Source organism: Neomonachus schauinslandi, chromosome 9 (assembly GCF_002201575.2).
Source record: "Neomonachus schauinslandi chromosome 9, ASM220157v2, whole genome shotgun sequence".
NCBI lineage: Eukaryota > Metazoa > Chordata > Mammalia > Carnivora > Phocidae > Neomonachus > Neomonachus schauinslandi.
The window spans coordinates 116,133,884-116,147,317 of record NC_058411.1 but is presented as its reverse complement, the minus strand read 5'-3'; the positions used below and the strand labels follow the sequence as shown (position 1 = coordinate 116,147,317).

The window sequence follows — 13,434 nt, the reverse complement described above, 5'->3', positions numbered from 1 at the left end:
GGGGTTATGAGTGAAATAGGTGTTTGGGATTAAAGAGTACACTTATCATGATGAGCATTGAGTAATGCATAAAATTTTTAAATCACTATATTGTACACCTGAAACTAATAACACAGTATGTTAACTGTAATGGAATTAAAATGAAAAACTTAATTTAAAAAATTCACTTAACCCACAATTGTATGTTAGGAAATTTATCACTGATGAGCAAGAATAAAACAATGTTTTATCTGTGCAGGTATTCAAAACAGAATTGATTATGATAACAAAGAATAGGAAGCAACATACACGTCCAAAAAAGGTAAAATAGTGATATATCTACATGTTGTAGGTATAAATATATTCTATTTTGAAAGAATAACTAGTGGCCTGGTAAAATGTTCACAACATATTATGAAAAATGAAAGGTAAGGCACAATGAGATTAAAATTTTTGTTAACAAGTATATATGTATCATGAGAGGAAGGGAAAATGTAAGAAAACACACCAAATTTTGATCAGTGGTTATTTCTGGGTAGCAAACTTATGAGTTACTTTTATATTTTATTCTTACTTTTATATTTCCCTTTGAATATATATTTATATAGTCAGAAAAATATTAATTTTTAAAAAATAAAATGGGAAGTCAACATTTTGCACTGTGTATCACAGGAAGCCACCTTCTGTGAAAGAAATTTTGAAATGAGGTAGATTAAAGTCAATTTAGTATATTTGCAATTGCAAACTAAGAATTTTATGCAAATAAGGGCTGAAGATGTAATGACCATTTTTTATTATGTTATGTTAATCACCATACATTACATCATTAGTTTTTGATGTAGTGTTCCATGTTTCATTGTTTGCATATAACACCCAGTGCTCCATTCAGTACATGCCCTCTTTAATACCCATCACCAGGCTAACCCATCCCCCACCCCCTCCCCTCTAGAACCCTCAGTTTGTTTCTCAGAGTCCATAGTCTCTCATGGTTCATCTCCCCCTCCGATTTTCCCCCTTCATTTTTCCCTTCCTACTATCTTCTTCTTCTTCTTTTAAGATATAATGTATTATTTGTTTCAGAGGTACAGTAGATGACCATTTTTTTTAAAGAATTTATTTATTTGACAGAGAGAGAGAGCAAGCACAAGCAGGGGGAGCAGCAGGGAGAGAGAGAAGCAGACTCCCCACTGAGCAGAGAGCCTGACGTGGGGCTCAATCCCAGGACCCTTAACCAACTGAGCAACCCAGGTGCCCCTTGATGACCATTTGATGACCAAACTGCTCTGATTTCTGACAGCAAGGACCTGACAAGAAGAATGATCAGAGGTGGAACCAGACAGAAATAAGATATGGCTCTTGAACACTACGAACCAGACAGACATTTTTCCTTCATCTAAGAAGGTGGATGCAATTCTTAAGGCCACTAGCTAAAGAGGTTTTAGAAGAGATAACTGGCAGTCTTGCCCCAGTCTTTTTGAGGCCCCCAACTTACTGAATATTATCCTATCTTTCCCCACTGTAACTCTGCACACAAGGTGCACATATCAAATAGAAATACAAGGCCTACTTAATAAGCTCAGTGTGCACAATACATCACCCACTGGAGCTGAACCCTGAGCTCTGTGCATAATCTGAGTGGCTGCACACCAACCCTTTCAGTCAGGCAGATGTCCTGATGATGACGATTAGTTTCAGGGGTAGAATTTAGTGATTCATCAGTTGCATACATCATCCAGTGCTCATCACATCACATGCCCTCCTTAATGCCCATCACCCAATTACCCCATCCCCCCACTCCTCTCCCCTCCAGCAAGCCTCAGTTTGTTTCCTAGAGTTAATAGTCTCTTATGTTTTGCCTCCCTCTCTATTTTCATCTAATTTTATTTTTCCTTCCCTTCTCCTATGTTCATCTGTTTTGTTTCTTAAATTTCACATATAAGTGAATTCATATGGTGTTTGTTTTTCTCTGACTGACTTATTTCACTTAGTATAATACCCTCTAGTTCCATCCACATCATTGCAAATGGCAAGATTTCATTCTTTTGGATGGCTGAGTAATACTCCATTGTGTATATGTATATATATATATATATACACCACATCTTCTTTATCCATTTATCTGTTGATGGACATCTGGGCTTTTTCCATATTCTTGATTACTGTGTCAAAGTTACACTGGAGAAAATATCCAACCAGCATGTATTGTTGCCCTAAAAACCTTCTAATCTTTTATGATATTAATATCAGGCCTCTCAAGCCTACTTGTGAGACCAACCAGTGCTGTTAAATGGCCATGAGAGTCCCTGCTGTTGAGTCCAGCTAGGGCTGTCAACAGGTAGAGGGCCAGTGTATCATATGCTTGGTTAACCAAAGGAGGAGACCAGGGACAAGTGAATAACAGCCCTCCAGCTCTACAGCAATTGGGAATTCAGTCCAAATGAGGAAGCCCTGGAATTTGGGGGTGCAAGTCTATATCTCTTGTTGTTGCCCCTCTTAGGGCACTTGCCTCTGAACCCCCTTTCTTAGCTGTACTCCAGGTATGAACCCTCACTGACTCTGCAGCAAAGATGAGATGATGAGGTGGGTTATACTGCTAAGGCCACCGCTGAATTTACTATAGTGAATGCTGTTCTCATTAAGAAAACTCTTGTTTAAGTGATAGGATTATTCCTTTTATGTTTAGCAGAGGCTGATGATGTCTATCTAAACAGGCAGATAGTGGTCAATTGCTAAGTTTCAGATCCAGTCTCTTAGCTGTGGGGGAAGCAATGTGCCAGAGTCCTGCTGAGAGATGCACGTTCAGTGTCCCCACGGCTCACTGTCCAGTCTCATCCCTCCATCCCATGCCCAAGTCTTCCAGGAGTATTTATTAATAAATGTTAGTGTCCCCCCAAAATTGTCAAGAATTATTAGCCACTCATGAACAACAGTAATGGTCAGCATAAGTCTTCCAAAATTCAGTGTTATATGTAGAGACTGATGTTGATTCTTACCTGGGTATGACAGCTGGGGTTTTCTCCCCAAGCCCAGTCCAGCCAAGTAGTACCCTGCAGAAGCCCGAGGTCACAGCCTCCATAGGCTGCAGGTCACTCTGCCTCTCAGGCAGAGCTGCTGTTCCAAATCTTAAGCAGGGCTGGTTCTGAGAATCATCGCTGTGCATACACATGCTGTGAGTTTATAGTCCAAAAACTTCGACAGAAATCTTGTTCAACACCAAATGAATGTCAGTTCATTTTAGCAGCAACTTTTTATGAGGACCACCAATGTCCATTCTGCCCATTCATCTGCTTCCAAAGTGCAGTGGTGCCATATGAAAACAGGCAAGCTGGGAGTCAGGACCCCAGCAAGGGCCCTGCTCCCTTGGATCAGGTTCTCCTTTGCAAGAGGAAGCACTGGCAGCTCTTCCCCATGCTAGGCCTCATCTCTGTATTGCCCTCCTGATAGGTGCCCACACATGAATGCCTGTTCCCTATCAACAATATTCCTGGGTCCTTTCCAGTGCAGGCTTTTTCACTGGGCAGCCTAGTATGGGGTGTTCAGACTCTCATTAAGCACCCCAGTCATAGATAGTCAAGGCACAAATCACTGTTAGAATTTTCAAGAGAACAACATAAAACACCCAGCAAGCCCACAACAATTTCTTGACCCCTAGACTCAATCGGAATTATTCAGAATATCTGAATCATGCTCTGTGTTATGAAGCTAATCCCAGCAATAAATTTTTAATGTGTTTTTTTTTTAGCTAAGCTCACCGACACTAACGTCTAATTGCTAAAAACATGCTTATCCTAGTGCTTAACAGTTTGCATTGCTATTTTTTTTTAATTAAGTGAGTTAAGGGATTAAACAAACAGAAATTTAAAGTGAGTTTTAAAGTACCTGAAAAATTCCATGAAAGAGAATCCATATCCATGCTGCTCTGCAATTCCTGCACAAACAACATTTGCTGATGCTCCAATCAGTGTCCCATTGCCTGGAATCAAAATTTTAAAAGTAAAATAAAATCTCAGTTTATCTTGGTGGTAGGCTTCTGTTCTCTTTTGTTCTGTAATATTCGGATCATCTCACAGCCTTTTGATTTGATGATTACTTTACAGGTACTATCAAAGTGATTGCTTTGCAAATATCTGCAGAAAACAAAACACTGACAACCAGAAAATAAATTTTCTGCTTGTAAGTACTGTAATTCACTTACAGATAAGACTATGACTGCTCTATGTGATAGAAAAGAGGAAATGCTAAGGAGAATTGGCAAATCACTGTGGCACATGATGGCATCTATCTTTTAGAGGAAAATGTAAGCCAGACAAACAACCATAGGACAGAACAGGTGTTTTCAGAACAGTGGACTTGGGATCTCAGATAAGAACCACCTTCCTCAGGACTCCAGGCCTGGACACCCACCAGAAAACACTGTCTGTCTGTGGATGGAAGGATGGATGCAAACAAAGAGGATAATAAAATGCCTCTCTGTGTGAGCCTTTTTAACAGTGTATATGATCTGTGGGGAATCATAACCTGCACATGCATACATACTGCTGAGGCCTCATGGTAAGGGATGTGGCCCAAGGCCAGCCCCCAACATGGTGACTAATTCAGGGAAGGGTGAATTTGCTTGATAAAACCAATCAGCATCTGTTAACCCCCAACCACAGAGGTCAGGGTTCAGGAATAGGCACATGACCCAGGCTCAGCCAATTTTACTCAGTTCTGACATGTGTGCATAAACCACTAAGGAAAAGACTCTGTTTCCTAAGGACTGGTGAACTGTAAGACACAAATCTGGAGCTTCCTACTGCATGTTGACACAAGGGAGCAGCCTCCCTGAAATTGGACAATAAAAGTAACAGAGCAGGAGGAGGAGGACCGAGGGTGAAGTCCTGGGTGCATAAGCTGAGCCCCTAAGTGCTGCCTTTTCTGAGAACCCAGCACCATTTTATCTCTGGGTCTTCTGGAGCACTGAGCATGGAGAGAAGTACAGAATAAATAATCTCAGAGCAACGTGGACTTCTGGATTTCTCCACTAGAGGAGGCACACAGCCTGGGGTCTATTCCTCAGGAGAGGCCCTTGCAGAGGAGATGTCAGTGCAAATAACACTCCACTGAACACAGGCTCCTGCTCCCCTCCTTCTTCCTGGTCCTTACCTTCTCCTTGAAACATGGCAGGAAACCCAACCTCCTGTCAGGTATGCAGCCCAGACTGCCTGTGCAAAGGCTCATGAAAGCAAGCTCGAGCCTCATCTTATTCTCTCTGCTTTTCATCCATAGAAGACTTAGACTGAGTTTTTTTCAGTGAAAATCTCTGAAATAGCATGCTGCATCCATTTATAAGCTTGCTCAAAGGATGAAATATAGTTGAGGAATCAAAATTATAAGACGTTGGATCTTAAGAACTCAGTAAAAACCTCAGGATCTCCCCAGCACCCTGCAGCCACTAAGCCCAAGCTTTGTGATGGCAATGCCTCCCTGAGGTTGGCCCACTCTGTGGTCACTGTGTTTCTGATGTCCCATTTTTTTGACAGTCCCACTGTTTCTCAGTGCACTTCAGAGTATATGGCCCTACCCAGAGAATCAGGAAGGGCAGTGGAGGATTTGCCCATTACCAAGGGTTAAGAAGAGCATGACAGGCTGACGCCAGGCTGCTGTGTGAAGGACAGACTTTAGGGTGGTGATAGAGGAAGCAAGGAGCCTGGCTGGGGGATACTTCAGGCTACAGGTGATACTAGCTTGCTCCAGGTGGTGTAGGAGGCAGATCAATGCTCCCTACACCAACTGCAAAGAAGTCCACGCCTTAATCCTTAGAACCTGTGGTTATGTCATTATGTTACGCTGTATGGCAAAGGAGACTTTGCAGAAGTAATTCAGGTTATGGACCCTTAGAGAGGGAGATTACCCTGGATTATCTGGGTGGACCACTGGATCACATGAACCCTTAAAAGCAGAAAACTTTCTCCAGCTGGAAGCAGAAGAGCAACCTTAAGGAGAGAGTCAGAGAGATACCAGGGGGGTCAAAGAGAACCAGTGGGGGTGAGGATAGTAGAAGAAGTGGAGTGGGGAGAGTCAGAGAGATTGCAGAGGGTCAGAGAGATGCTAGGAAATGAAATCTTGCCATTTGCAACAACAAAGATGGAACTGGAGGGGTATTATGCTGAGCGAAATAAGTCAATCAGAGAAAGACATATATCATATGACCTCACTGATATGAGGAATTCTTAATCTCAGGAAACAAACTGAGGGTTGCTAGAGTGGTGGGGGGTGAGAGGGATGGGGTGGCTGGGTGATAGACATTGGGGATGGTATGTACTATGGTGAGCACTGTAAATTGTGTAAGACTGTTGAATCACAGACCGGTACGTCCGAAACAAATAATACATTATACGTTAAAAAAAAAAAAAAGAAGAAGAAGAAGAAGATAGCAGGAAGGGAAGAATGAAGGGGGAAAAATCAGAGGGGGAGAGGAACCATGAGAGACTATGGACTCTGAGAAACAAACTGAGGGTTCTAGAGGGGAGGGGGGCGGGAGGATGGGTTAGCCTGGTGATGGATATTAAACAGGGCACGAACTGCATGGAGCACTGGGTATTACATGGAAACAATGAATCATGGAACACGACATCAAAAACTAATGATGTGGGGAGGTGCAAGATGGCGGAGGAGTAGGAGACCTAAATTTCATCTGGTCCCAGGAATTCAGCTGGATAGGGATCAAACCATTCTGAACACCTACGAACTCAACAGGAGATCAAAGAAAAGAATAGCATCAACTCTCTGAACAGAAAAGCAACCACTTTCTGGAAGGTAGGATGTGCAGAGAAGTGAATCTGAGGTGATATTCGGGAAGATAGGCGGTGGGGGAGAAGGCCTCTGTCAGCCGCTACTGGCAAGTGATAGAGCAGCTGGGCACAAATTCGGAAATTTTAGAAGTCGGCTCTGCTGAGGGACTTCGCTCCAGTGGCTAAGCAGGGGGTGGAGCCCTCTCTGGGACAGTGTGGTCTCAGGACCCTCAGGGTCACAGAAAGACCAGGGGTGCCTGAGTGCAGCAGAGATCCCAGGTATTGGAGTGGGTAAGCGGCTGCAGAGACAGAGCCAAAGAGTGGGCTTTCAGCTCGGGGTTGCCATAAACCATGATCCCCGGCACAGTCGGGCCACTGCTCCTCCAGCAGGGACCCAACAAGTGGCAGATCCGGGGAGACTCACCTTCCTGCCCTGGGAGGAGCAGCGCGGGAATGCACTGCAGGGATCTGCTGGGTTCAGAGACTCCACACGGGTCATGTTCCAGAGATAGTCACAGACCAGGTGAGCATGGAGTGTGGCGGGAGACTGGAGAGACAGGAGTGACTGACTGCTTTTCTCTGGGGGCTCACTGAGGAGTGGGACCCGGAGTTCTCAGCTCCTCCGGGGTGGAGATTGGGAGGCCGCCATTTTCACTCTTGTCCTCCACAGCTGTACAGAAAGCTTACAGGAAACAAAGGCTCCCAAGAGCAAAACTGAGCAAATTACTTAGACCCGGCGAGGGTGGGGCAATTCTACCTCCAGCAAAGACATTTGGGAACCACAACAACAGACCAACAGACCCTTCCCCCAGAAGATCAGGAAGAACAGCCAGCCAAGACCAAGTTTACCGATCAATGAGAACAGTAGAATTTCAGCACTAGGGGAATACTGCACATAGAATTCATGGCTTTTTTACCATGATTCCTTAGTCATTCAAAGTTAATTTTTTTTCAACTTTCTTTTTCTTTTCTTTTTTTTTTTTTTGAATTTTTCTTTTTCCCTTTTTCAACCAAAATCTTATCAATCCCTTTTCTAAAAAAATCTTTTTTATTTTTCATTTTTAGAGTCAACCTTATTTTTGGTATATATATATATATCTACATATATATATAATGTTCTCTTTTTAAAATTTTGAGATACAGTTTCTTCTAACAGACCAAAATATACCCTAAATCTCTAGTGTATGGCTTTGTTCTAGTCTCCTGCCTGATCACATTCTCTCCATTTTTTTTTAAATCCTCTTCCTTCTTTTTTCAACCAAATTCTTATCTTATCAATTCCTTCTATAAAATCTTTTATACTTTTCATCTTTACAGTCAAATTCCATCCCTTCATTGTATTTACCCTTATTTTTGTACATATATAAGATTTTCTTTATTTGAAATTTTGGGAGGCACTTTTTTCTAACAGACCAAAATACGCCCAAAATCTAGGGTGTGGCACGAATCTATGCACCAGCCTGATCATATATGATCATATTCTGTTTTTTGTTTGTTTGTATCTTTTTTTTTTCTTTTTTCTTTTCTTTTCTCTTTTTTCTTTCTTTCCCTTTCTTTTCCCCGTTTCAGGTCTCTTCTGATTTGTTTACTGTATATTTTTCTGGGGTCATTGTTACCCTGTTAGCATTTTGTTCTCTCATTCATCTATTCTCCTCTGGACAAAATGACAAGATGGAAAATATCACCTCAACAAAAAGAATAAGAGGCAGTACTGACTGCCAGGGACCTACTCAATATGGACATTAGTATGATGTTGGAACTAGAGTTCAGAATGATGGTTTTAAAGATACTAGATGGGCTTGAAAAAACCATGGAAGATATTAGAGAAACCCTTTCTGGAGAAATAAAAGAACTAAAAACTAACCAAGTTGAAATCAAAAAGGCTATTAATGAGGACAATCAAAAATGGAGCCTCTAACTGCTAGGATAAATGAAGCAGAAGAGAGAATTGGTGATTAGGAAGACCAAATGATGGAAAATAAAGAAGCTGAGAAAAAGAGAGATAACTACTACTGGGTCACGAGGGCAGAATTCAAGAGATAAGTGATATCATAACACAAAACAATATTAGAATAATTGGGTCCTAGAAGAAGAAGAAAGAAAGAGGGGGGCAGAAGGTATATTAGAGCAAATTATAGCAGAGAACTTCCCTAATTTGGGAAAGGAAACAGGCATCAGAATCCAAGAGGCACAGAGAACCCCCCTCAAAATCAATAAAAATAGGTCAACACCCCGACATCTAATAGTAAAATTTAAAAGTCTCAGAGACAAAGAGAAAATCCTGAAAGAAGCTCGGGAGAAGAGATATGTAATCTACAATGGTAGAAACATTAGACTGGGAACAGACCTATCCACAGAGACCTGGCAGGTCAGAAAGGACTGGCATGGTATATTCAGAGCACTAAATGAGAAAAGTATGCAGCCAAGAATACTATATCCAGCTAGGCTGTCATTGAAAATACAAGGAGAGATAAAAAGCTTCCAGGACAAACAAAAACTAAAGGAATTTGCAAACACGAAACCAGCCCTACAAGAAATATTGAAAGGGGTCCTCTAAGCAAAGAGAGAGCCTAAAAGCAACATAGACCAGAAAGGAACACAGACAACATACAATAACAGTCACCTTACAGGCAATAAAATGGCACTAAATTCATATCTTTCAACAGTTACCCTGAATGTAATGGGCTAAGCCCCAATCAAAAGACACAGGCTATCAGATTGGATAAAAAAAACAAGACCCATCGATATGCTGTCTGCAATAGACTCATTTTAGACCCAAAGATACCCCCAGATTGAAAGTGAGGGGGTGGAAAACCATTTACCATGCTAATGGACACCAAAAGAAAGCTGGGTGACAATCTTTATATCAAACAAATTAGATTTTAAACCAAAGACTATAGTAAGAGATGAGGAAGGACACTATATTATACTAAAGGGTCTATCCACAAGAAGATCTAACAACTGTAAATATCTATGCCCCTAACAAGGGAGCAGCCACTTATATAAGCCAATTAATAACAAAAGCAAAGAAACACATCGACAAGAATACAATAATAGTGGGGGACTTTAACACCCCCCTCACTGTAATGGACAGATCATCTAAACAAAAGATCAACAAGGAAATAAAGACTTTAAATGACACACTGGACCAAATGGACTTCACAGATACATTCAGAACTTTGCATCCCAAAGCAACAGAATACACACTCTTCTCTACGGCCCATGGAACATTCTCCAGAATCGATCACATCCTAGGTCATAAATCAGGTCTCAACTGGTACCAAAGATTGGGATCATTCCCTGCATATTTTCAGACCACAATGCTTTGAAACTAGAACTCAAACACAAGAGGAAATTTGGAAAGAACTCAAATACATGGAGGTTAAAGAGCATCCTATTAAAGAATGAATGGGTCAACCAGGAAATTAAAGAAGAATTAAAAAAATTCATGGAAACCAATGAAAATGAAAACACAAGTGTTCAAAATCTTTGGGATGCAGCAAAGGCAGTCCTAAGAGGAATGTTTTAGCAATGCAAGCCTTTCTCAAGAAACAAGAAAGGTCTCAAGTACACAACCTAACCCTACACCTAAAGGAGCTGGAGAAAGAACAGCAAAAAAAAAAAAAAAAGCCTAAACCCAGCAGGAGAAGAGAAATAATAAAGATCAGAGCAGAAATCAATGAAATAGAAACCAAAAGAACAGTAGAACAAATCAATGAAACAGGGAGCTGGTTCTTTGAAAGAATTAACAAGATTGATAAACCCCTGGCCAGACTTATAAAAAGAGAAATGACCCAAATCAACAAAATCATGAATGAAAGAGGAGAGATCACAACCAACATGAAACAAATACAGAATGTCCAATGGAAAAGACAGTCTCTTCAACAAATGGTGTTGGGAACATTGGACAGCCACATGCAGAAGAATGAAACTGGACCATTTCCTTACACCACACACAATAGATTCAAAATGTTTGAAAGACCTCAAAATCCTAGAGGAGAACACAGGCAGCAACGTTTTCTACTTCAGCTACAGCAACTTCTTCCTAGAAACATCGCCAAAGGCAAGGGAAGCAAAGACAAAAATGAACTATTGGGATTTGATCAAGATAAAAAGCTTTTGCACAGCAAAAGAAACAGTCAACAAAACCAAAAGACAACCGACAGAATGGGAGAAGATATTTGCAAATGACATATCAGATAAAGGACTAGTATCCAAAATCTATAAAGAACTCATCAAACTCAACACCCAAAGAACAAATGATCCAATCAAGAAATGGGCAGAAGACATGAACAGACATTTTTCCAAAGAAGACATCCAAATGGCCAACACACACATGAAAAAGTGTTCAACATCACTTGGCATTAGGGAAATCCAAATCAAAACCTCAATGAGATACCACCTCACACCAGTCAGAATGGCTAAAATTAACAAGTCAGGAAATGACAGATGTTGATGGGGATGTGGAGAAAGGGGACCCCTCCTACATTGTTGGTGGGAATGCAAGCTGGTGCAGCCACTCAGAAAACAGTATGGAGGTTCCTCAAAAAGTTGAAAATAGAGCTACTGTACGATCCAACAATTGCACTTCTGGGTATTTACCCCAAAGATACAAATGGAGGGATCCGAAGGGGTATGTGCCCCCCGATGTTTATAGCAGCAATGTCCACAATAGCCAAACTATGAAAAGAGCCAAGATGTCCATCGACAGATGAATGGATAAAGAAGAAGTGGTATATATATACAATGGAATATTATGCAGCCATCAAAAGGAATGAAATCTTGCCATTTGCAACGATGTGGATGGAACTGGAGATATTCTGCTAAGTGAAATAAGTCAATCAGAGAAAGACATGTATCATATGACCTCACTGATATGAGGAATTCTTAATCTCAGTAAACAAACTGAGGGTTGCTGGAGTGGTGGGGGGTAGGAGGGATGGGGTGGCTGGTGATAGACATTGGGGAGCATATGTGCTATGGTGATTGCTGTGAATCGTGTAAGACTGTTGAATCACAGACCTGTACCTCTGAAACAAATAATACATTATATGTTAAAAAAGAAGAAGATAGCAGGAAGGGAAAATTGAATCGGGCGAAATCGGAGGGGGAGATGAACCTTAGAGACTATGGACTCTGAGAAACAAACTGTGGGTTCTGGAGTGGATGGGGGTGGGGGTATGGGTTAGCCTGGTGATGGGTATTAAAGAGGGCATGTACTGCATGGAGCACTGGGTGTAGTACGCAAACAATGAATCATGGAACACTACATCAAAAACTAATGATGTAATGTATGGTGATTAACATAATAAAAAGAAATAGCCAAGAAGAAAAAAAGAGAGAGAGAGAGAGAGATCCTAGGAGAGAACCCAAAGGGGAGTGGCGGTATCCCCACCATGAGAAGGATCCCACACTCTGTTGCTATCTCTGAGATTTGGGCCCAAGTGCCAGGACCAGAGAGTCCTTCAGAGCTAAAGGCAGCCCAGCTAACAGGCAGCAATGGATGGGGATCCACTCTTAGAGCTGCAAGGACCTGGATCCTAACAATCTGAGTGAGCTCAGAAGCAGACCCATCCCAGAGCTACCAGAAAGGAGCACAGCCTGGGGACACCTTGATCTTGGCCTCATGAGACTTTAAGTAGAGATGCAGCTGAGCCACCCTTACCTGGAAGACAAGAAACATGAGATAATAGATAAAGTTTGTCTATGTGTTATGGTAGTGATAGAAAGCTCATGCAGGTGTTCCCAGGATTCCAGGACCATTCTGAGACCTCTTGTCTCAGACACCCGCTAGAACTGAGTCTATATTTTCATCTCAATTCTGACATCTGTCTCTACCTCCCTCCCTGATATCCATTAGCTTCTTGCTAACTTCCCAACCCTAGGCAGCTCTCCTTTCCACCCCAGCAGGCTGCTCTCTGTGGACATATCAGCTCATATCCTCTGGGGACTCATGGGGAATCTATTCTTGGAGAGACAGGAGATGCATAGCAGACATGAGGTCAGAGAGGCCAAGAGAAATGCTCAGAGGGCTGGGGTCAGGCCATGACCAGGTAGTAGGGTTTCCCCAAGGAAGAGGAGATTTAGGAGGCACCATGAGAATGAGAAGAAACAACCAGTTTCAACAAGGCCTGGGGGCATATGCAGGCTGAGTATGGGGTGAGTTCTGCTGAAGGATTTGAGAAGGACAAGACCAGATGTCTGCTCAGTGTCTCCTCGGGGTCAGAGCACTGTGAATTGTGCAAGACTGTTGAATCACAGATCTGTACCTCTGAAACAAATAATATATTATATGTTTAAAAAAAGAAGAAGAAGAAGAAGGGGCCAGAAGCATTCTAAAGGCTTGGCATCTCATCTTCACCATGACCCCTGAGATCCCCAGTGTCTCCACGAAGAAACTAAGGCACAGAAAGGCAACACACTGAAATGTCAGGGCTAGGAAGTGACAAGCCCAGGACTAGAATCAGCTGTTTTGACTCCAGAGGAGGATCAGAGAGGGCAAGATTCAATCTTCCTGATATAGGCCCAAGGTCTTTCTGTAGACAGTCATGCAGAGCATCTAAAGGTCTTGAGCAGGTGGTGATGTACAAACTCCACAGCAATGATGGCCCCAGACAGCCTCCTCTTGGTGCTGTCATACCAACATATCCATCCCTTGACCCTGCCAGCCAGCTGGCTCCTG

At 42.1% G+C, this 13,434-nt stretch overlaps 1 protein-coding gene across 1 annotated transcript in view; it reads right to left on the bottom strand.

Moving 5' to 3' along the window:
• OCA2 (OCA2 melanosomal transmembrane protein) overlaps positions 1–13,434 on the bottom strand; it is a 518,586-nt gene that overhangs the window by 171,323 nt on the left and 333,829 nt on the right. The window contains exon 22 of the mRNA XM_021680470.1: positions 3,859–3,952. Within this exon, the coding sequence (XP_021536145.1) occupies positions 3,859–3,952 (94 nt within the window). The remainder of the gene's footprint in view (positions 1–3,858; positions 3,953–13,434) is intronic.